General features: G+C 40.2%; 1 protein-coding gene and 1 non-coding gene across 21 annotated transcripts in view; one reads left to right on the forward strand and one right to left on the reverse strand.

Annotated features, from left to right (window-relative positions):
• Positions 1-21,482, reverse strand: part of DLGAP1 (DLG associated protein 1) — a 966,546-nt gene that overhangs the window by 291,575 nt on the left and 653,489 nt on the right. For all 20 annotated transcript variants that reach the window (XM_074383719.1, XM_074383721.1, XM_039463610.2 and 17 more), the window contains one exon: positions 15,690-15,904. In XM_074383719.1, the coding sequence (XP_074239820.1) occupies positions 15,690-15,904 (215 nt within the window). The remainder of the gene's footprint in view (positions 1-15,689; positions 15,905-21,482) is intronic.
• Positions 12,625-12,730, forward strand: LOC120361743 (small nucleolar RNA U13). Its single transcript, XR_005577875.1, has one exon. It is a non-coding gene; the product is annotated as a small nucleolar RNA U13 (small nucleolar RNA).

Genomic DNA, 21,482 nt, shown 5'->3' on the forward strand with positions numbered 1-21,482 from the left:
TTTTATATTATTTCAGGCTGCCTCTAAGTCCCCAGGACTAGGGAGGGCCCTAGAGGCATGAGTGCTGCCAGACAGGGAGAGGGAAAAAGAGGAGAGTGGCTAAGGCATGCTGTCCCTTCTGCAGGGGTTCTTCACAGTGTTTCTCTCATTCCTGAAATTATTCCATTTCCGATGGTATTGAGGGTGACCAGCAGCCCCTGTTTTACCATGTCACTTAAAAAACATAGTGCCTTTTTTTTCTAAATACAGGAAACGCACAACCATTGTTGATATTTTAAAATTATCATTTAAATTGTATATTGTTACCTCCAGGGCACAGTGAATGATCACCGAAGCTAGACAGAGGCTTGCCAAGCTGTTTCCTGCAATGCTCAGCTCAGCTACTTCAAGTGTGGGTGGTTGCTATGGGCAACCACTTAAATAAACTCAGGGAAGGTGTGGGGAGTGAGGGCTGAGGAGTGCAGGCAGTTAATGGATTTACCTAATTCAAAACAAAACAAAACACCTAAAAATTTTTCCCCAAGGATCACTCCTCACTCCCGATAATACTCCTCTACCTGGGATGATTGTTTAAGACAGCCAAGGAAAGAGAAATGAGGAGGATCTTAACCTATCATCTGAATAGTGAAGTCAATCTCAAATATTCAAAAAGGAAAAGAAGCTGGAAAATTCTGTTGATCAAATATTACCACAGCTGTAAGTTTTTTAAAAAATCAAAAAACAAACAAAAAATCCACCTATTTTAAAAATGGCCCTGGATTGTTCTTCCCATGGCAGGTTGCTTATGTTCAACCCCCAGTGCCATAGTCTCAGAACCTAGTCTTGCTAGCAGGGAATTGAAACAGCGGGTTTCATGATTATACTTTCCATTTGTGGTGGCTGGGAACACATTTCACTTTATATCCTGCTTTTTGCTCCATTTTCATTTTCTTTAAATGATCAAGTGCTTTGAGGTGCTAAGCCTTCATGTTTATTGAAGTTACTTTTACACTTTTAGCTAATTCCTGCATTCTTGCCCAAGGCCTGTACTCCTATGACCATGCTGATATGTTGTGAATATCTCTTTTTGTTATAGCTAAGCCTTTTTGTCTTCTATTGCTTTGCATAAAGAATATTACCCATTCAACGAGGGAAGTGGTTGTATAAATTATAGTACAGGCTTACAATGGAATACTTTGCCGTTGTTAAAAAGAATGTGGTTAACCTACAAGCATTTATATAAAACAATGTTCAAGACCTAATTTCAAGTGAAAAGAGCATATTGTAGAACAGCATGTATAAAGAAAGTTTAGACATGCGTATATATAATATATGCCTAGAACACTTCTGAAAAGATTCATAAGAAACAGAATTCTTCCCTCTATGGAGGGATAAAAAGAGAATGAAGAGGGGAGGGAGACTTTTATACATTATTAAAATATTTCTTGGTGCTGTTAAAATTTTTGTGAGTATTATATTTTATAATAAGAAAGGAAATCTTCCCATTATTCCTAAATAAAAAAGAAACATATGTAGGTATGGTGTATATTGGGGTCTAGTGTCTTGCTACAGCAAGCAAGACAAGATAATAGCAGCAGAAACAAGGAGATTTGACCTGCTGCATTAGGCTGTTTTGGGGTCACTAGAAAGAAATACTTGAAGCTGGGTAATCTATAAAGAAAAGGGTTTTCATTGGCTCATGATTCTATAGAGTTTGCAGGAAGTAAACTCTATAAAGTTTACTGGTATCTGCTGGTAAACTCTATAGTGTAAACTCTATAGAGTTACTGGTATTTTACTGATATCTGCTTCTATTGAGTCTTTAGGAAGCTTACAATCATGGCTGAAGGTGACTGGATGCCAGCATGGTACATGGTGAGAGCAAGACAGCAAGAGGTTGGGGAGGTGCCACACCCTTAAACAACCAGATCTCGCATGAAGTCAAAGTGAGAACTCAGTCGTGATCACGAGGACAGCACCAAGTCCTTCGTTAGGGACCCGCCCGCATGACCCAAACACCTTCCACCAGGCTCTACCTCCAACACTGGGGATTACATTTCAACATGAGATTTGGAGGCTTTTGATTTTTGGTGTCGTTATTTATTCGTGTAACTTCGTATATCAGCCCTTTCTGGTACCATCCCAGTCTCTGCATCGACCATTTTTTTTTTTCTGGAGCAGTACAACTTTCTCTTGCCTTTTACTTGATTTCAAACTGTCTGTCTCCAATTTGTCTCTCTCTCTCATCTAGAGGCAGGCTAGTATAGTGGTTAAAGACGTGGGCTCTGGATTCAAATCCTCACTGTGACACTTCTTGTTCTGTGACCTTTGGAAAGTCAATTAAATGTATGTGCCCCAGTTTCCTCCTTGTATAACTCAGTTAATAACAATTCTTGTCTTGTAGGTACTATTAGTGATAATGGGCATTGTGTCTGGCATACAGGGAGTGCTTCTAAGTGTTTGTCATTATTATTCTTCAGGGTGATTTTTTGGGAGATTAAAATTAGGCATATTCCAAAAACAAGAAAAACAAAGAAAGAAGCCAAAAGAAAAAAAGTAAGATAAAAGCACAAGAAATATAGCAAAAATCACTCAGAAAGCCTTTTCATGAGAAGAACGACTGCTGAGATGTTAGAAGATACCCTTCCATACATATCTACTCATGTAAATAATATAGAATACACTTTCATCTAAATGAGAAAAAAATCTCTACTATAATTGGCTTTTTGACTCCACATGATGCAGGCCATCTTTCTCTTTTCTTTTCTTTTCTGATGGAGTCTTGCTCTGTTGCCCAGCTGGACTGCAGTGGCGAGATCTCGGCTCACTGCAACTTCCACCTTTTGGGTTCAAGTGAATCTTCTGCCTCAGCCTCCCCACCACTACACCTGGCTAATTTTTGTATTTTTAGTAGAGATGGGGTTTCACTTTATTGGCCAGGCTGGTCTTGAACTCCTGACCTTGTGATCCACCTACCTTGGGCTCCCAAAGTGCTGGGATTACAGGTGTGAGCCACCATGCCAGGCCACACAGGCGATCTTTCTAAAACAACTCTTATAAATCACTTCATTCTCTGGCTTGGCTATCAGTGGTTTCCTATTGCTCCCTGTATTAAAACAAAATGAATTCTCTGGACATTTAAGAATCTTACTCTAAAAAGTTCTCACTTTCTATCCAAAGATGGCCTGACAGTTTTACATGCTCTTCTAATGCATCAGTCAGTTTAATTTCTTTATACTCAGACAAAATTCCTCCTCCCTAGTCTGTTGCCTCTCAGTGATTATTCAGATTCCAAATGGAATCCTTTCTTTTTCATGAAGGCATCCCTTCCTCTTTTCATTCCATATTAATTTTTCTTCTTTTTGAAAAAATATAACACTTTTAGTTTGAGGCACATACATAACATAATTTCAAAACTTACAAACAATTATACAAAATTGTTTTCATTGCTCTTGGGGGCATTTAATCATTGATGTGCAGTGGAGACAGTGCCTTATAGCTGTCTTGTCTCCCTCAGGACAGTTAGCAGCTTGAAAACTTTGATTCCTCTGGAAAGAAATCTTGGTTGAGGGTGAGATGACTTGGGTCCTAAACCTTGCTGAGGAGCTTAAGTGAGGCACGTCTTTTCTTGGGGCCTCCATATCCTCATCGTAATATAAAAGAGTTGGAATCATCTCTTGAGATTCCTTCTGGTTTTGCTTCTACTATTTTTCATTTATTCTATCTCTGAAGAAAGGCTACACCAAGATAATGCACTGGTAAAGTGGTAAATGTTTAGAAATTGACTTTTTGGGAGGAAGAAGCTCTTGTAGAGAGTGTTGATTTCCATGGTGTAAATTTTCCCATCATGGCCAATATCAGGCTCCCAGAATGACAAAACTCAACATAGTGTTGGGAAGAGATGTCCCCCATTGGCTTTCCTCGGACGACTGGAGCCTGCCCAGCATCGTGAAGTAGCTCCTTTCAGTGAAGAAACGCAGTCTCAGGTTAGATGAGCATGGCCAGCTGGCTTCATCTTCAGCTTCTCTCACTCCAACACAATCTCTCTGCACTGAGTGGAGAAGGCAATGATAACGGAAAGTGGTCCCAGCTTGGCTTTTCAAACCCAGGCTCTGAAGGCATACGCTCCAGGATCAGGCCAATCTTCTCAGGCGCTGTACCCACAGGAATGGCCATCTCTCTTGAAATCTGGCACAGGAATGACGCTGTTGAGGTGGTGGTAATTTCATATGCATTTGGTAATCTGGATCTGTTCTGAGAGCTCTTAGCTCTGCTTTTTCTGGGAAAGAGGTGTGGTCCGAAGAACTAAAAGAAGGTTCTGAGCTGGAAGTCAAGAACTATGTCCAGATGGTGGAAAGAGTCCCCAGATTGTTCAGGGAAAAGTCCTCAGAGTTCTGTGAGTCTGTGGGAGGAGAAGCTGGAGGGAAAGTGGAGGGCTGGATCTGAAGACCCAGGCTCTGCGTCATGAGGCTCACAACCATGAGAAAGCCTTGGTTTATCAGTGAAGTGCTGGTTAAAAATCAAATCTAAATTTCTTCTGACACCATTGGGAGGATCTTATGAGATGTACTAAAAACGCTATTTGATAACTGTTATTTACAATTATTTATCTTAAAAAATAGGCTTGGAAGAAAATTAAAATATAACTAGCTATCAGGATAAATATTTCCTCCTCATTGGTTTATGTGGGTTCATATACATATATATGAAGGCAGAGGTTGCAGTGAACCTCAAAATACATATATTTTGAGACAGAGTCTGGCTCTGTCACCCAGGCTGGAGTGCAGTGGCAAGATCTTGGTTCACTACAACCTCCGCTTCCCAGGTTCAAGTGATTCAGCCTCCTGAGTAGCTGGGGTCACAGGCGCGTGCTACCACGCCCAGCTAATTTTTGTATTTTTGGTACAAATGGGGTTTTGCCATGTTGGTCAGGCTGGTCTTGAACTCCTGGCCTCAAGTGATCCACCTGCCCTAGCCTCCCAACGTGCTGGGATTACAGGTGTGGGCCAGCACGCCAAGCCACAAATAATTTTTAAAGAATGTTGGAGTAGTGAAGGTGATCATTGAAGAGGACCCTTCCCAATTTCAAAAGGACTAGTTCATGCTGGTGCTCCCTGGCCCCTCATAGAACTAGAAAGAACTGGGATTCCCCAGATGAACTGAAGGGAATATGCTAATGTTCAAAGTGGATAACAATACTAGGGACGGCTGTGTGGATATTTTTAACATGTTAATGTGTACCTGCCAGACTGAGCTCCCAGCCTCCAGGTGGGCTGGCAATGCAAAGCAGGGTTGAGAAGGAACAGGGAGTTTTTCAGAGAACCACAGATTCAGAAGCAGAGGGTGGGGGAAGAATCGGAGAGCACACAGACATAGTGAAAGGATGCCGGGCAGATGTGAGACGGCAACTCAACTCAACCACTGCGTGTTAAAGCTACTCACGGTGGGTGCTGTTCAGAGCACGTTAGGCATAGAGGGATTGTGTAATGTTGCATTAGCATTTGGTCAACATCCCCTCTGGGGTGAGACTCTGTGCCAACTGCTTCAAAAACACTCTTTCAGATAGAATTGAATCTCCTTCTACACAGGGACAGAGAAAATAAACCAGTGCTTAAGAAGACTATATTACCTTGAGAAATGCTAACACAATGCTTCAGAAGTTCTTAGAAGGAAGAAGTAATGGCTGACAGCCAGAGGTTAAATTTGAGAGGAAGGTTTAAAAGTATGGAGACTTTCTTCTCATCTTCTCCCCCGTTAGATCATAAGTTCTGTTGAACGGGGAATCCTGACCACTATAATATATCCCAATGCTTAGCACATAGTAGGTGGCCAAAACCGATAATAGTGATGGTGATAGCTAACATATATGGAGGAACTACCATGTACCATGTGCCAGGGACTGTGCTAAGTGCGCTACACACACTACACCCTCTTGAATCTGCATAATTACCCTTGAACAATCCGTGGCTTGTTGAAGTGACTTGATGTTACTTCCCATACAAGTGTTCTATGCTTGTAAGGGAATAGCAAGAAAGAAGATCTCAAAGGAAAATGGAGTCTTACTGTGACACTCTTGAACACTCCATTTGGGACTTCGTGCCTAGACAACATGGGATTCAGAGATAACTTTTTAGCAACCTGGTAGAAATTCTAGAGAAGGAGCTGGAGCAGAGGTTGGGGCAGCAAGACAAATTGGTCTATTGCAGTCACTCAAGTGAAGAACAGTAAAGCCCTAAAGCTGGAAGAGGTAAGAGGTGAGCTGCAAAGTTTCAAGATTGTATTTAAAAAATGGTGATTCCACTGATAGAAAGAGAAATGTCAGGAAGGGAAGTAATATATTTAGGAAGTACTGCATTATGTGGGTGCCTTGAGATCTCTTCTTTCTGCACGCTTAGCTTGAACATAAAAGACTGATGCACACGATCAGATGATGCTGCAGATCTTATGCTGAATCTGACTCCTTAGGCTGGAAAGATCATATATGGATATTTTGTCTGTCTTGCTGAAGCAGAATTATCAAAGGTCTCAGAAAAATATAACTCGGCTTGTTTCAAAAGAGGCCTTGGAAGGTTTCTCTAGCAATTTCCAAATTAATTGATTTGATAATTAATAACTTTGCACTTAGAAGTTCCTCCTTGTAGCTAACCTAAATTCCTCGGCCTACAGTTTTGATCTCATTTCCACCTGGTTTATAGATAGAATGTTGATGGTTTTGCTATTTCAAATGCATCTTCTGTAAAGATGCATTTATTTAGGACGTACACCCAGCCTGCTTCTAAAAAGGATTAGAGGCAGCTCCTAATATGTCCGCCTAGGCTTCCTTTTAAAGAAGCTTTCTCATTCCTGCAAAATGTCCTGCCATCTGCATGCATAAGAAGAATTTCTTTAATAATAAATGATATAGCAAAAGTAAAGCTAATAATGAACTATGCTGACAAAATAATAACCTGTAAACAAAAAACAAAACCAGAAAACCACAACCCTTTCCTATGCCAGGTAATACAGATTTTTCTCATCAGAAAAATAATTCTGACCAACATTATCAACTTTAACAACACCAGCCTCTGAATTTTAGGTTCCTTTCTTCTTTGTAGTGCCTGCTTTTGCCATTTTTAGACTCGTGTGTGTGTGTGTGTGTGTGTGTGTGTGTGTAAAGCATTTAGTGAATGTATTGAAATCAAGGTGTAAATGATGCACACAGTACTTAAATTATTAAGGGCACTGAATGTTTGTTGCATGAATAAATGAGTGAGTGAGTGATTGCATGAATATAATTTCTTATTGTAATTTGGGTGTTCTTGTTACCTCGTTGTCTGCACTTTAACAGGAGCATAGCTATTAAATGGAAGAAATGGCAGGTGGCAGGCAGACAAGACAAAGGAATTCTGAGGCTCTCTGCAAAAAGTCTACCTGGAAAAACAGTGGGCAGCATCTCAGATCAGCACTACCTAAAGGAAGTGGGGAGTCTTTGTTTCCAGAACCCTCAGCCAGGGCCTTCCTCTCTTCCCCTCTCTCTGCTGTCTTTCTTAGGGCTTTGTTTATATAGCCCCTTGAAGCCAGCTGTCAAGAGTGCGAACCTGGTCTGCCATCCTTTGAAGGTTCAGGTTACACACAGTAAGCCACAGAACAGATACAGGTCCAGGATTCATCATTGTATTAGTCTGCACAGAGCTGAACCCAGCCTCCTACGAGGCCGTCCCTTCTTCCTGTGTTCTCTGCCAGCCAGTGTCTTTGGTAGCTCCCGATCCTTTGGTCATTGGTCCCTCTTTCCTGCCCCCCAGGCTAAGCCCGAGTCAAGATGTTCTCAAGAACCTTCCTGTTTCAGCTGCATGTCTGAGGTTTATACTTTCCACTCAGAACTCACTTCATTGCAGGCTTCTGACACCCTTTCAAATCCATCCTTCTCTCGCATAATCTGTTTTGAAAGTCCGTTTTTCCTGGGTCCACTTCTCAGTTGTCCTCACCCAGTTGATCTTCCTTTCCCCGCCATTATTAAACATCTTTCAAATAACTCCTCATTGCAGTCTTAGTAAGTTCAACTTTCCATCCAGCTTTTTATCTTTTCTGTTTTCAACACTGGGCTCAAATCTCACCTCTGACATTTGATTGACAGGTAATCTTAAAAATGTTGTTTAATCTCTCTGAGATGCAGATTTGTCATTTGTAAAATGGGCAAAGTTGCATGCATAGACTTGTGATGATCAAAAGAAAACACATGTATATAAAGCTCATAGCATGCAGTTAGGCACTTAGAACCTGGTTAAAATGTAAATATCCCTCCTACTTTTGAAAAAATTATTTTAAGTTTTGGGATACATGTGCAGGATATGCATAGGTAATGTGCATTTGTTCCACAGGTAAATGTGTGCCATGGTGATTCGTTGCACCTCTCAACCCATCACCTAGGTGTTAAGCCCAGGATGCATTAGCTATTTAACCTGATGTTCTCCCTCCCCCAACCCCTGACTCTTACTTTTAAAAATGTTTCCTTGCCTTCTCTCTTGAAAGTATCTGGACTTTCTTTTATTCTTTCGCCTCCTTTAAAGACACACAAGGAGTTCTCTCTTCTCTGTAGTCATGATCATTGTAAAGACTTTTCAGTCTATTCAGGCTTCCTTTCAACACAAGCTTTTAAGAGTAATTATATAGCAAGAGATCAGGATTTGGTACAGACTATAATACTCACACATGCCCACATCATTTGGAGGAGGGCATTCATATCCCAGTGAAGGAACATTTTTTTAAAAACTAGGAGTGGTGATCTGGGATTGAATATAATAGGTGATTGCTTGTTTTAGGTGGTTCTTTTTTTTTTTTTTTTTTTTTTTTTTTTTTTTTTTTAAATCAAGCTTATTTCTAAAAAAGAAATTTGAAAGGTATTTAGATAATTTGTAGAGGAACAAGTGATAATTTGTCTGTTAGCAAGAATGACTTTCCCTGTTTTGTTTTTGTTTTTGGTTTTTTTTTTTGTTTGTTTTTTTGTTTTTTTGTTTTTTTGTTTTTTTGCCAGAATCTAGCTCTGTCACCAGGCTGGAGTACAGTAGCACGATCTTGCCCCACTGCAACCGCTGCCTCTTGAGTTCAAGCAATTCTCTGCCTCAGCCTCCCAACTAGCTGGGATTACAGATGCACCCACCACGCCTGGTTGATGTTTTTGTATTTTTAGTAGAGATGGAATTTCACCATCTTGGCCAGGCTGGTCTTGAACTCCTGACCTTGTGATCCACCTGCCTTGGCCTCCCGAAGTGCTGGGATTACAGGCTGTGAGACACTGCGCCCAGCCATCTTTCCTTGTTTTAAACATTTTGCATTTCTTCTTATTTAGAAAGTGAGAGTGGGAGTTAGAAGGATAGAGGATAATAGAAAAAAGTATTATAGTCAGGGAAGAATGGGACACAACCCTGAGTTTATGTCACTGAACTCTGAGGACATAATTCACAATTTCATAGTGCCAGATTGTGTTTTCTTGTCCTCCCTGTTTTGTGAGGAGCATTTGCTATTATGCGTTACAATGACAAGGAGGAATAGGTAGGCGAGGAATGAAAAAGCATTTAGGCGACCAGGCGCGGTGGCTCAAGCCTATAATCCCAGCACTTTGGGAGGCCGAGGTGGGTGGATCACGAGGTCAAGAGATCGAGACCATCCTGGTCAACATGGTGAAACTCCCATCTCTACTAAAAACACAAAAATTAGCTGGGCATGGTGGCGCACGCCTGTAGTCCCAGCTACTCGGGAGGCTGAGGCAGGAAAATTGCCTGAACCCAGGAGGTGGAGGTTGCGGTGAGCTGAGATCACACCATTGCACTCCAGCCTGGGTAACAAGAGCGAAACTCCATCTCAAATTAAAAAAAAAAAAAAAGAAAGAAAAAAGAAAAAGCATTTAGGCAAAACAGAGACATTTCATACTACTTAGAGATGGGATGATACAAACTGCTCCATTCACAATATAGTTCACATCTTTGAAGAAAACCAGCGATGCTCCCATCATCATCCCATCTCCCTCTTTCTCTAGCACAGAAAGGAGAACAAGGAGCAGTAGGTAGGTAGGAGGGGCACGTATGACGTGAGGAACAGGCAAGGACACAGTGTGTCCAGGAGGAAAAAGGGGGAAAAAAACGTACACGAGATAAACAATAACAAAAGAGACTCCAGGAAGAGGCTATGGTTTTGTGTTCCTCAGGTAGAAATCGATGCATTTAAAATACCCAGAATTAAAGTTGAAGAACACTCCATCTACCTCTTCTCAAATTATTTTCTTTACTAATACTACTTCCTTTTGTCTTTAAACAGTGAACTGCCACTCTACCGTGCCTCGTTCTTCCTATTACACACGTCAGCCCTGAAAGGTTCCTGGGAGACAGTTCATGTAGACTAAGGATAGCACCTGTGGGCTATATTAGGCTGATGAATCATGGTAGCTGGAGCACTGCACTGAGCCTGGTTCAGGGGCTCAGTCTGTTCTCAATGGGTAGGGTGATGGGATCCATCAGTGCTGGGACTGGCCAATGCTGTCTGCCACAGGCTTGGGGGTGGGAGGAGTTGTAGGGAGAGCCACCTAAGTGGTGACATCCCACGCTAAGAAACTGAGACTCATTTATGAGGAGGTTCAGAGACATTAATCTAGTTGTCAAAAGGCACACAGCTACTTGGTGTTTTTCAAATTTTAAATTTAAATGTTTCCAATTTATCTAAAACAAAAACAAAAACAAAAACAAAAGGTTCAGGGCCAGGGGTGGGGACGGGGGGTGGACAAATGGAGACGAAGAGGATGAACCATCCTGAAAATGAAAAACGATTTGCCTTCAGGGCATTTAGAATTGAAAGTGAATCTTCCTGAAGCCTTTTGAGAGACACTGTATCAAAATTGCTAGAAGCTGACTGTCTCTTGCAACAGTCTGGGATCCTTCTTCCCAATTTCAGAGGTGTTTCAAAGTCTGTAATGTTAAAGACTGACTAATTCTTCCAGAGGAATAATTTTTCTTAGTGCTTGGATAAAGAGATGAAGTATTAAGACACTTTAAAATATTACTCAGGTTAAAGTGTTATTCAGGTAGGATTTATATATATTTGAATTTAACTTCAGAGCCTTCTAAATGACACCTCACTTAGTACAATTTTTAAAACGTTCTTTCTGCAGTGTATTGAATACAAGTCCCAGATGGGATTTGGACTTAGTTTTAACTAATCATGGTAGCAGGCAGTAGTCTCAGTTCTAGAATAAATAGCAGCTCCAAGTAAGAGACTTAAGTTCTTCGTCAGTACCAGGCTGCAATGAAATGCTTTGAAGGGACTCTGGCCCCTAAATGTCTCCTCTACTTGCAGGAAATTTACTGTTAAACATTCAAAGGCATTATTTTGAAAATACTAATATTCTTGGATGATACGCCTTTTCAAAGTTATTGTCAGGTAAAAAGTAAGGAAGAAGTAAAAGCTAGTGATGAAGTGGAGTGATTTGTTAATAGCTGTGAAATAAGAGAAGAGAGTGACCGAAATGATAGTTTTCCAAGAGTAGCTATAGGAGGGGTTGTTGCTGGCCCAAAGATGGACTTCATTGTCTAAAAACTACTGCTAACACCAGTATGTTTAACTGAACTTAGGCCTTATATGTTTGAGGACACAATAACTAACACTAAGCAGCTGATGAAAAACCACCCACATAAATAAACCCTCAGATGCCTTTGGAAAATAGAAAAGAAAAGAGAAAAACAATGTAAGAAAGTGTAGGAGTGCCTTCTCTCCAACGTTTCTGAGAGAAGATGGGAGTCGAAAACCTCAAACAAAATGTTGCCCCAATCTCACTTGCCTAATTTTAGTTATCTTGGTTCAGGGCTATGATTCATCCCTAAAGCTGTGAATTGCTGAGGAGGAAGGAGGAAAAAAAATCGACTTAAATGTCAAAGAAGTAGGAACATAAATATAGTTTTCTTTTTTGAGGAACTAGAATTTCAGGATATGGGGATCTTTTTTCTCATAAGGGACTGAATCCTTCAAACTTCTAGAAAAATAATGATCCGTAGTCAAAACATCAAGGAATGAAAGACAGAATTGATTATGAGTCATGTCATGTCTGAATTTTAGCCTCCATAGTGTATTTTCCTTTTTTTCCTTTGGTATCCCTTTCGATCTGGTTAAACTATAAATTAATTAATTAATTTTGAGACAGGGTCTTTCTCTGTTGCCCAGGCTGGGGTGCAGTCACTCAGTCGTGGCTCACTGCAGCCTTGACTTCCTAGGTTCAAGTGATCCTCCCACCTCAGCCTCCCAAGTAGCTGGGACTACAGGTGCACAACACCACACCCAGCTAATTTTTGTATTTTTTGTAGAGATGGGGTTTTGCCATGTTGCCCAGGCTGATCTCGAGCTCCTGGGCCCAAGCAATCTGCCCACCTGAGCCTCCCCAAGTGCTGGGATTACAGGTGTAAGCCACTGTGCCTGGCCAATCTGGTTCAACTAGAGGTCACTAACACTTGTATGCAGTTGAAAATGATGGAGGATTAATGCGTAGACTGTAATGACAAAGGGAACTCATAAGATAGTGTGAAATGAATGGCGGTAAATAGAACTATGAGAAATGATTCTAGGGGATGTGATGGTAGCACAGGGAGGGGAGATATCGTTTGGTTGGCTGTCTAAGGTTCTCTCGTGATCTTTTTGTGGATCATAATCATGAAGATTGAGTTTTCACGCTAATATATATGAACTGGGCTTCCTTCAAACCTTGTTATGATGTTGGCACATTATCCATCTTACATAAACACAGGAAATAAAAAGTTCTCTTTCCTGCCAAAGAATAGGAGACAACAGAGATGGTTTGGGGAAACTCCATCCCAAGTAAAATGTTTTCAGTTTAGTAGGTGACTCTCTGTCCATTTATCACCATTTTGAATTTCCGTAAGTACGGAGGGAGGAAATAGCAATCACTAATTCATATCTGGTTCAACAATTTCACCGTCTGAATGAGCTGACCCTCTTCCATCAGCCTAGCAGTCATCTGCATGTTTGCCTCTTTCTGCTCTGAAAATGTCTGAGCAGTAAAATAAATAGATGGTAGGCATAAAAATATGGTCCCGGATATTAGAAGAGGGTCATATTGTGAAGAAGGCAAATGAGAAAGAAAGAGTTTCAATGACTTCCGAGTGATCCTCCACATCCTGAAGCTCTGAGAGTAGCCCAGGCACAACTGTGATGTTGATTTCAGGCCTTACCCTTTACCCCAGTCCTCAGTCTCCTCAGAGCACTCTGCTTATCTTCCTCAAGGCTCTGTGTCCTTCTGTTCTCCTCTTACCTGGGTATTGCTGTGGACAAGAGCAATTCCTGTATCTTATCACCCAAGACCCAAAGTGTCACTCAGCGAATGTGACCATTGCAACCTCATGACAACCTAACGGGATACTCAGGAGGTGGAGGGGACTCTGGAGCTTGCTGGTTTAAGTGACTTTCTTGCATTGCAACCCTTTTCTCGCATCTTCTGGAAGATGTTAATCCCACGGCCATGACTACCCAGCATTGTGCCTACTGGAGAGATATTTCAAGGTCCATAGAAGGTATTTTTTCAGAAGGGTCCTTGGCCTCCCTCATTTTATATCACCTTGGTCCAGTGGCTTTATTACAAATCCAGTTCGTTTCATTTAATTTTCTGAGCTTCTGCCAGGTGTGCCAAAGTGCAGTGAAGACTTGTTTCCATTTTTTATTTCCATTATCATTTTTTTTTTTTACCTTGTGAGACAATGTTTTGGGTTGAATTCTGTTCTCCAAATAAATATATTGAAGTCCTAACTCCTACTATCCATGAATGCTACCTTATTTGGAAACAGGGTCTTTGTAGATCTAATCAAGCCACCAAGTTGTGGCACTTTGTTCTGACAATTCTTGAAAATGAACACATGTAGTAATAAAGGCTATGAGGAAGGGCAACTGGAAGCCAAAGAAAGAAAGAAGAGGGTTTTTTTTTTCTTGGCTTAATTTTCAGATGCATTGGTATTAATTTTTGATTAAAATGATCCAGAATTATTCCACATGAACCCTTGAAAAATAATTCATCAGAGGCTTTCTCTGTCTGATTCTTTAAAATACAACATACTCTGCTATTTAAATAAATTCCCATCACACAACAGTCAGCTGCTTTTCAGTGCTCTTGATTAATAATTGGGTTTGTTTTCCTTAACTGCTTTGATTTTTTGTTTTATTTATTTTGTCTTTTAATATTTTATTTAGCAACATAATATAAATTCATGAATAGTAATGTTTATTTCATCAAAATATGAAATCAAAGGCACGTAAAAATACTAATTATCTGTAATATATTTTCCAGGTCCAAATGGAATTCTATTTCTACATTTCAAGACTAAAGAATTTACTGTCTATAAACAGCATTTAGAATTAAATCAGGTCTTGCTTAAAATAATCAGTTTCAGTGGTTTCGTGTAGCTCTGTTCTTTGTTTACAAACGGCACAAATACAATTAAGGACTACAGTCATAAGCTGCATGACAACATTTCAGTCAATGATGCATATAATATGGTGGTCCCATAAGATTATAATAATGTATTTTTACTGTAGTTTTCTATATTCGGATATATTTAGATAAACAAATACCCTTGTGTGAGAGTTGCCCACAGCATTCAGTATGGTAATTTGCTGTATAGGTTTGCAGCTTAGGAGCACTAGGCCACACCATATAGCCTAAGCGTGTAGTGGGCTAGACCATCTAGGTTTGTGTAAGGGTACTCTATGATGTTTGCACGGCAAAATAGCTTAATAATGCATTTCTCAGAATGTAACCCCATCATTAAATGCTGTATGACTGTACTTAACGTTTTTCAAAACAAAACATTTTTAAGGCCTTCAAATTGTAATACGTTATGGAGTGCCCACGTTTAAAAATGTATGTCAAAAACCTTCACATATCCAATTTTCAAGCATGGCCACCTTCTATAAGCTTCTCTAAGAAAATTTTGCCAGGCGCGGTGGCTCAAGCCTGTAATCCCAGCACTTTGGGAGGCCGAGGCGGGTGGATCACGAGGTCAAGAGATTGAGACCATCCTGGTCAACATGGTGAAACCCGGTCTCTACTAAAAATACAAAAAAATTAGCTGGGCATGGTGGTGCGTGCCTGTAATCCCAGCTACTCAGGAGGCTGAGGCAGGAGAATTGCCTGAACCCAGGAGGCGGAGGTTGCGGTGAGCCGAGATCGCACCATTGCACTCCAGCCTGGGTAACAAGAGCGAAACTCCGTCTCAAAAAAAAACAAACAAAAATAAAACAAAAAAAAAAAGAAAGAAAATTTCCTCTATTATGTTAGTCAATTATCTGAAAAATTCAAGAATCTTAAGAAAAAGTTCTTGTGTGTACTTTGTGCCTGAGCATATGTTCCATGTTCCAGGATTGGGATACATCTATTTTCTCATTGACCAGAAATTTTAATTCTTTTCAGAAGCCATGCTAGATTGTTTTAAATCCAGCATGGCTTCTGAAAAGATTGAATTGTTTGTGCTTCTTATCATAAGCTGAATTCTTCGTGAGCACATCTGCTGCCCCTCTCTACAAAGGCACTGGGGTACACACGTCAGATCTACGGTCACAATCTACGTATTGCATTGCTCCACCTGTGGGATGCTTCTGCCCCGCTTACTCTAGGAGCCACAGCATCTGAGCCTCGGTGATAACGCAAGCACCTGGACTATGGGAAGTGCAGGGCTAAGATGACTTACTTGAGTGTGGTGAGTTCTGTAAGGGATGGCTGAGTAGCCTTGAGATAGCTTTCTCTCCGCGCAGCAACTTTGGGAGAAGGCTTGGGACTTGTGTCTGAGTCTCCACTGTCTTCATCCCCCATGGCCTTGATGTAACTGCCACTTCGCATTCTTCGGCATGGAATTTCATCATCTTTACCTCGAGGGGTGTACCCTGTCCATTCCTCTTGAGGAACCTATTCAGATAGAAAACAGATAAATCACTTTTTATAAAATCCTACCTTTTTCTTTTCTTTTTCATTGTTTAAAATTTAACATTTCTAATTTTTATGAGTATACAGTAAGTGTATATATTTATGGAGTACATGAGCTATTTTGGTACAGATATACGATGTGTAATAATCACATCAGGGTAAATGGGGTATCTTTCACTTCAGGCATTTGTCATTTCTTTGTGTTATAAACATTCCAATTGTCCTCTTATTTTAAAATGTATAAATAAGACCTAGTGTTTTCTTTTTTTGGTATGATGCTGGATATTGGTAATATAATTATCTGAAACTTTAGACATTAGCCTTTCGATAACAATATTTTATTGTAATGGGCTCAGAAATATTTTGAAGACATACAAGTTCACGTCTCTCAATCTTTAACATGACTCATTTATTAGGAAAAGTTAAAACCATTGGATTTGATTCATTTGTGCATCTCAGTGTTCTCATGCTGATGATAGCTGAGTCAGGCGTAAGAACGCCGTTGGAAAGGAGAGCAATTTTATTTGAGCTTTTCAGTGATTTGTTTTCAATTGTCATTTAAGATTCAGGAACATTTTCTGACTGATTTATGCCTTCCTTGAGCCTTTCAACTTTACCATCTGATATCCAGTCTCTCTTCTTCCTAAACCAGGTCTCTGCCAGCTGCATTTCCTCCCCAATCACTCATTCTTTCTGAATCTTTCTTCATTTGGATTCAGCTTCCATAGATCTGCTTAAAGCACTCTCTAAAGGTTTCCAGTGATCTCCTCATGGAAGATAATGGCATTTTCTTGCTTTTAATTTTTGTTGGCCTCTGCATAACCATGCACACACACACATACAAATAACACCTCTTGTAGGCTTCTCCCCTTTTGGCCTTGTGGTGCTCGACTTACCTGGTATAGCTGCTGCTTGTCTGAATTGTTCCTTTCCTTTTGCTTTGCTAGATCCTATGCTAAGCCACTAACTGAGGATACCACAATAAAAAAAATGTTAGTGCACTGCTCTTTTTTCTTTCTACAATAATTGTTTTCTGAGTTCAGCAGAATATTGTACTACATTTTAAGGACCATCTTCATGGCTTTCTATTAAGTTCTTCTTAGATTTTCCACTTCAACATGAACTCAACCTAGATCTCATTCCTTATTCATTTGGAGAAAAAAAATGCATAGTAGCCATTCTTTTTATCCATTCAGAAGTAACACAGCAAACACCCTATAGTGCACGGAGCACTGCACAAGGCTTAAGTAAAAGAGACCGAAAAAGGGGGAGGCTGGTTCTTGCTCTCAACATACATAACAGAGATGAAAAGAGAAACGAGAGTTAGCAGTCGTGGTGATGGGAAAGGAGGATCCAGGAAAGGCTCCCTGGAATTGGCCAGGTTTGCAATGAGAAAATAAAAAGGGTCTTAATATTTTGATGTTAACAATTTATTGCTTATCCATTAAAATAACATGGTACTACATTGTGGACATTTAACTCTGCGAAAAAAAAATTGCCAACAAGATCTCATTTCAGCATTACAACAACCTGCGCATATTTTTCTGTTTTTCTCAGGTGAGAAGCAGGAGCTCAGAGAAGGTAAGTAACTTGCCAAATGACAAACTGGTAAACAGCAGCCCTAGGGTTCAAAATGTTTAACTCCTAAGATCAAAATTATATTAATCAAAATTTTATGATTAATAGTATATCACGTTGAAACCTAAAGTGCTAAGAAAATTGTCCACAATAACATACACATATCAGACATAGATTTCGAAATATTATAGGTTTTAAGGAAGTGAGAATAGATGTTCTACTAAAAAAGCATAGTTCTTCCCTTAATTGTTAATTTACCTGTATAACTTGCAAGTTATACAGCTACACACTTCAGATTGAAGAATTGATTCAATTCACTGAGAACTTCAGACTGAAGAGATGCTACTATTCGTGGACTTGAAAACAGTGGTTTGTAGCTTCTAATTCTGAAAAGTGCTAACCAAGATGAAGCATCACTCTGCAGCATGTTCATTTTATGTAATACATTCTTATATTGTGCTCCTGTGTGCAGGCACTGTTCTAAGTGCTTAATAAATGTCAGTTCATTTGATCCACACAACGTACGGGTGGTATTATTATTATTCTCATTTTGCAAATGAGGACACTGAAGTTATGTAACTCACCCAGAGTTACAGCTAAGAAGGGGCTGGCAATTCCTAGGGCCCTGTGCTGACCACTGTTGGCTGCTGCTTGTCTTTCTAGGCTGTGCTTCGTGGCACCTGCAGAACTGAGCAATTATAGCCAGGATACCTTTGTGCTCATCACATTTCATACACTTGCCATTTATTAATTATGCTAGTAACAATGTAATGTTTTTACTTTTTTAGGTAAAAGCATCAAAATCACCACAGCAACAAAGATTTCTCAGGAAATTATAAATGCTGAGAACAGTCTTGTTTTCTGTGCATTGGCAGGTGACTCACTGCCTAGATATGATCATGTTCAGAGCCTCATATAGGCTTAGCAATTTAAAAAATTAACTTGGTACAGCTGAGGGTTATAGATGATGCACCCCACACTTGCTGTTTCTCAATACTGATGTGAAGTTCATAAGCGTTGCTCTCTGGAATATGTCAGAGATTAATGACAAACTGATTATGCATATGGCTTATGCAACAAAACAGTACAACTTTTGTTCAGGTATTTTTTTTCACAGTTAGTTTCTGGTAGAAATTCGGGCTCATACTAGAAACAGTCTGTAACTGTTGTTTAAAGAACCAGCTGAGAAGTATCTAACTTGTATATCTTTCAATTAATCATACTTTTCAAATGATAGCAGCTAAGAAGTTGAGTGGAAGTGACTTCCACTGGAGTGGAATTGGAATAGTAATACATTATGTATATATCTAAAGGTCACATACAAGAAGATTATACACAAAATAATATAGAAATCAGTTCTAGGGAAAGTGTAAAGACAGAAAATTGAGATCTTGGAGAAGAAAAATACAACTGCTGAACTGTAAGAGTCACTAACATTATAATCAAGTCAGTTTGAATTTTTTGTTTCTTAAGCGTTAAAGCAAAAGGGAGACATAGCTTAGGTAGATAATTTTAGAAGAAAGCACATAAAACAGTAAACATACCAGGCCCAAAGAGTTAAATCTTACTCCCTTTTGATTGGAAAGAAAGGGGAATTACGTGACTTCGGCTGCTACTGTGAGCTGGGAAGAGGTTGCTGTCTTTCCATTTCAGCTGCACAGAGAGAAAAGATTTAGGAAAATCCAAAGAAAAAGATAACTTTGCAGCTATCTCCGAAAAGCCTGCATTATTACTGTGGTGGCAGTTTCAGGAGCTGGAAGTCTTGGTAGAAAGGAAAACTGGAGCAGAGACAAAGAGGGCAGGTCCTCATTGATTTCAGGCTGGTGGGATGCCCTGCTTGTGTGCACCAGCTTAGGAGGGGGTTGGACCCAACAAACATAAACAAATAATAGCAAAAGCAATCTAATACACTTTAGATTTTAGAGTAGTTACAGATGAGAAAAAAGGATTAATTGCTTTTTAATTATGATGTTTAAGCATGAGCACTCCAATAGAGATCTTACTTTTTGAGAAGGATTAGTGTGCATTTTCTATTTCATTGATAGCCCATCTGTAACTTAAACCACAGGTCATCATTCAGAAAACCAGAAGACTTGCCCTTGACTAAGAAATGGTCATAATCAAGTGCTAACGTCCTCTAATAACAGGATAAAAATAAGGATGCTTTTTCTTTTTTTGAGACAGGGTCTTGCTCTGCTGCTTGGGCTGGAGTGCAGTGGCGTGATCTGGGCTCACTGCAACCTCCACTTCCTGGGTTCAAGTGATTCTGCCTCAGCCTCCTGAGTAGCTGGAATTACAGGCCTGTGGCACCACATCCAGCTAATTTTTGCATTGTTATAGAAACAGAGTTTTGCCATGTTCGTCAGGTTGGTCTTGAACTCCTGACCTCAGGTGATCCTCCCACCTCGGCCTCCCAAAATGTTGGAATTACAGGCGTGAGCGACTGTGTCCAGCCAGGAGGAGGCTTTCTGAATTGAAATGATGTCATGGGCACTGAAGAGTGGGCCATTCTAATGAAGATGATAGTCTATAAAGTCACAGAACAGGAGAAAATAACACACCACCTAACAGGGCATGCTCATATTTTCTGTCTCCCTTCCTGCCTCCGTTCCTTATTCCTTTATTTCTGCAGGCTTTTTTTTTTTTATTGTTTATTTGCCAGCCATGGTTTGAGTGCTGGGAATATACACCAGTGAATAATACGAACATTGGTCTCATTCCATGTAATTTATTTCTAGAAGGAGAGCTAGAAGAGACTGACAATAGACAAGCACCTGATAAATGAGGAAGATAATTTCAGAAAGCACAAATGCTATGAGGAAATAAGATGAGGTGATGTTCCAGGGTAGCTGGAGGGGGGCTGCTTTAACTTGTCCTTCAGTGAAGCCCCCCGAAGAAGTAACATCTGAGAGATTTGATGACTAGAAGAGCCGGCCTTGGATGGATCGAGGGGAAGAGATTCTAGGCAGAAGGATTGGCCCCTACAAGGTATCTAGAGTGAGAAAAAGAATGGAATAATCCCAGCCCTAGGAATGAAAATGCTAGCCTGGTCAGAGAGCATTGAGCAAGAGAGAAGTGACACGAAGAGAAGCAAGTGAGGGTCAGGCCACGCAGCTCATCTCAAGCTATCGCAAGTCTTCCTTAAAGTTGAATCTGCTCTCCCAAAACTCCTTCCAACTGCTTCACCCTAAATTAATCTTTTCCTTTATGAAATTTATAGCATGTACCATCTGTATAAGGGGTCAGCAGAATATAGCTTGCAGAGTAAATCTGTTTCATTATCTATTAAAGTTTTATGGGTGCACAGCATGCCCATTCATTTGGTGTTATCTATGGCTGACTCTGAGCTACAGGGCAGAGCTTTATAGTAGTGATGGAGACAGTATGACTCAGAGAAAGTATGCCAACCCTAGGTCCACATGATTATCCTGAGTACTTAAATAATCACAAAATGGTGTTTTATGGACACTGCTTGTTCTTTGCCTTTGTTTCATATCTCCAACTACTCCATAAGCTTCCTGAAATCAGGGGAAGCCGCATTGCCAAAGGGTTAGAGGGGTGGTCTCTGCAATTAAACTGCCCAGGCTTGAATTCCAGGTTTGATTTTTTGCTGGGTAAATTACTAGGTACATCCTTGGGTGAGTTAATTAACTTACCTGTGCCTCCGTTTCCTATCCCATAGAATTATGTGTGGATGAAATGAGGTCATGTCCGTCAGCACACAGGAAGTGCAAAATAAAGTTCTGTTTGATGGGAGTTCTGCACTGCCCACAGCACTCAGCCATGTTACTGAGCACACAGACACTCTCTGATAATGACTTTGGCTTTCCAAGATTCTGATGCTTACTTTCAATTTTCTTTGGCATGGTAGGAGCAAAAATAGTCTCTTTCCACTTCCAATTGGTTCTTTTTGATTTTTGTAGAGATGACGTCTCGTTCTGTTGCCCAGGCTGCTCCTCAAACTCCTGGGCTCAAGTGATCC

This window comes from Saimiri boliviensis, chromosome 13, assembly GCF_048565385.1.
Source record: "Saimiri boliviensis isolate mSaiBol1 chromosome 13, mSaiBol1.pri, whole genome shotgun sequence".
Classification (NCBI taxonomy): domain Eukaryota; kingdom Metazoa; phylum Chordata; class Mammalia; order Primates; family Cebidae; genus Saimiri; species Saimiri boliviensis.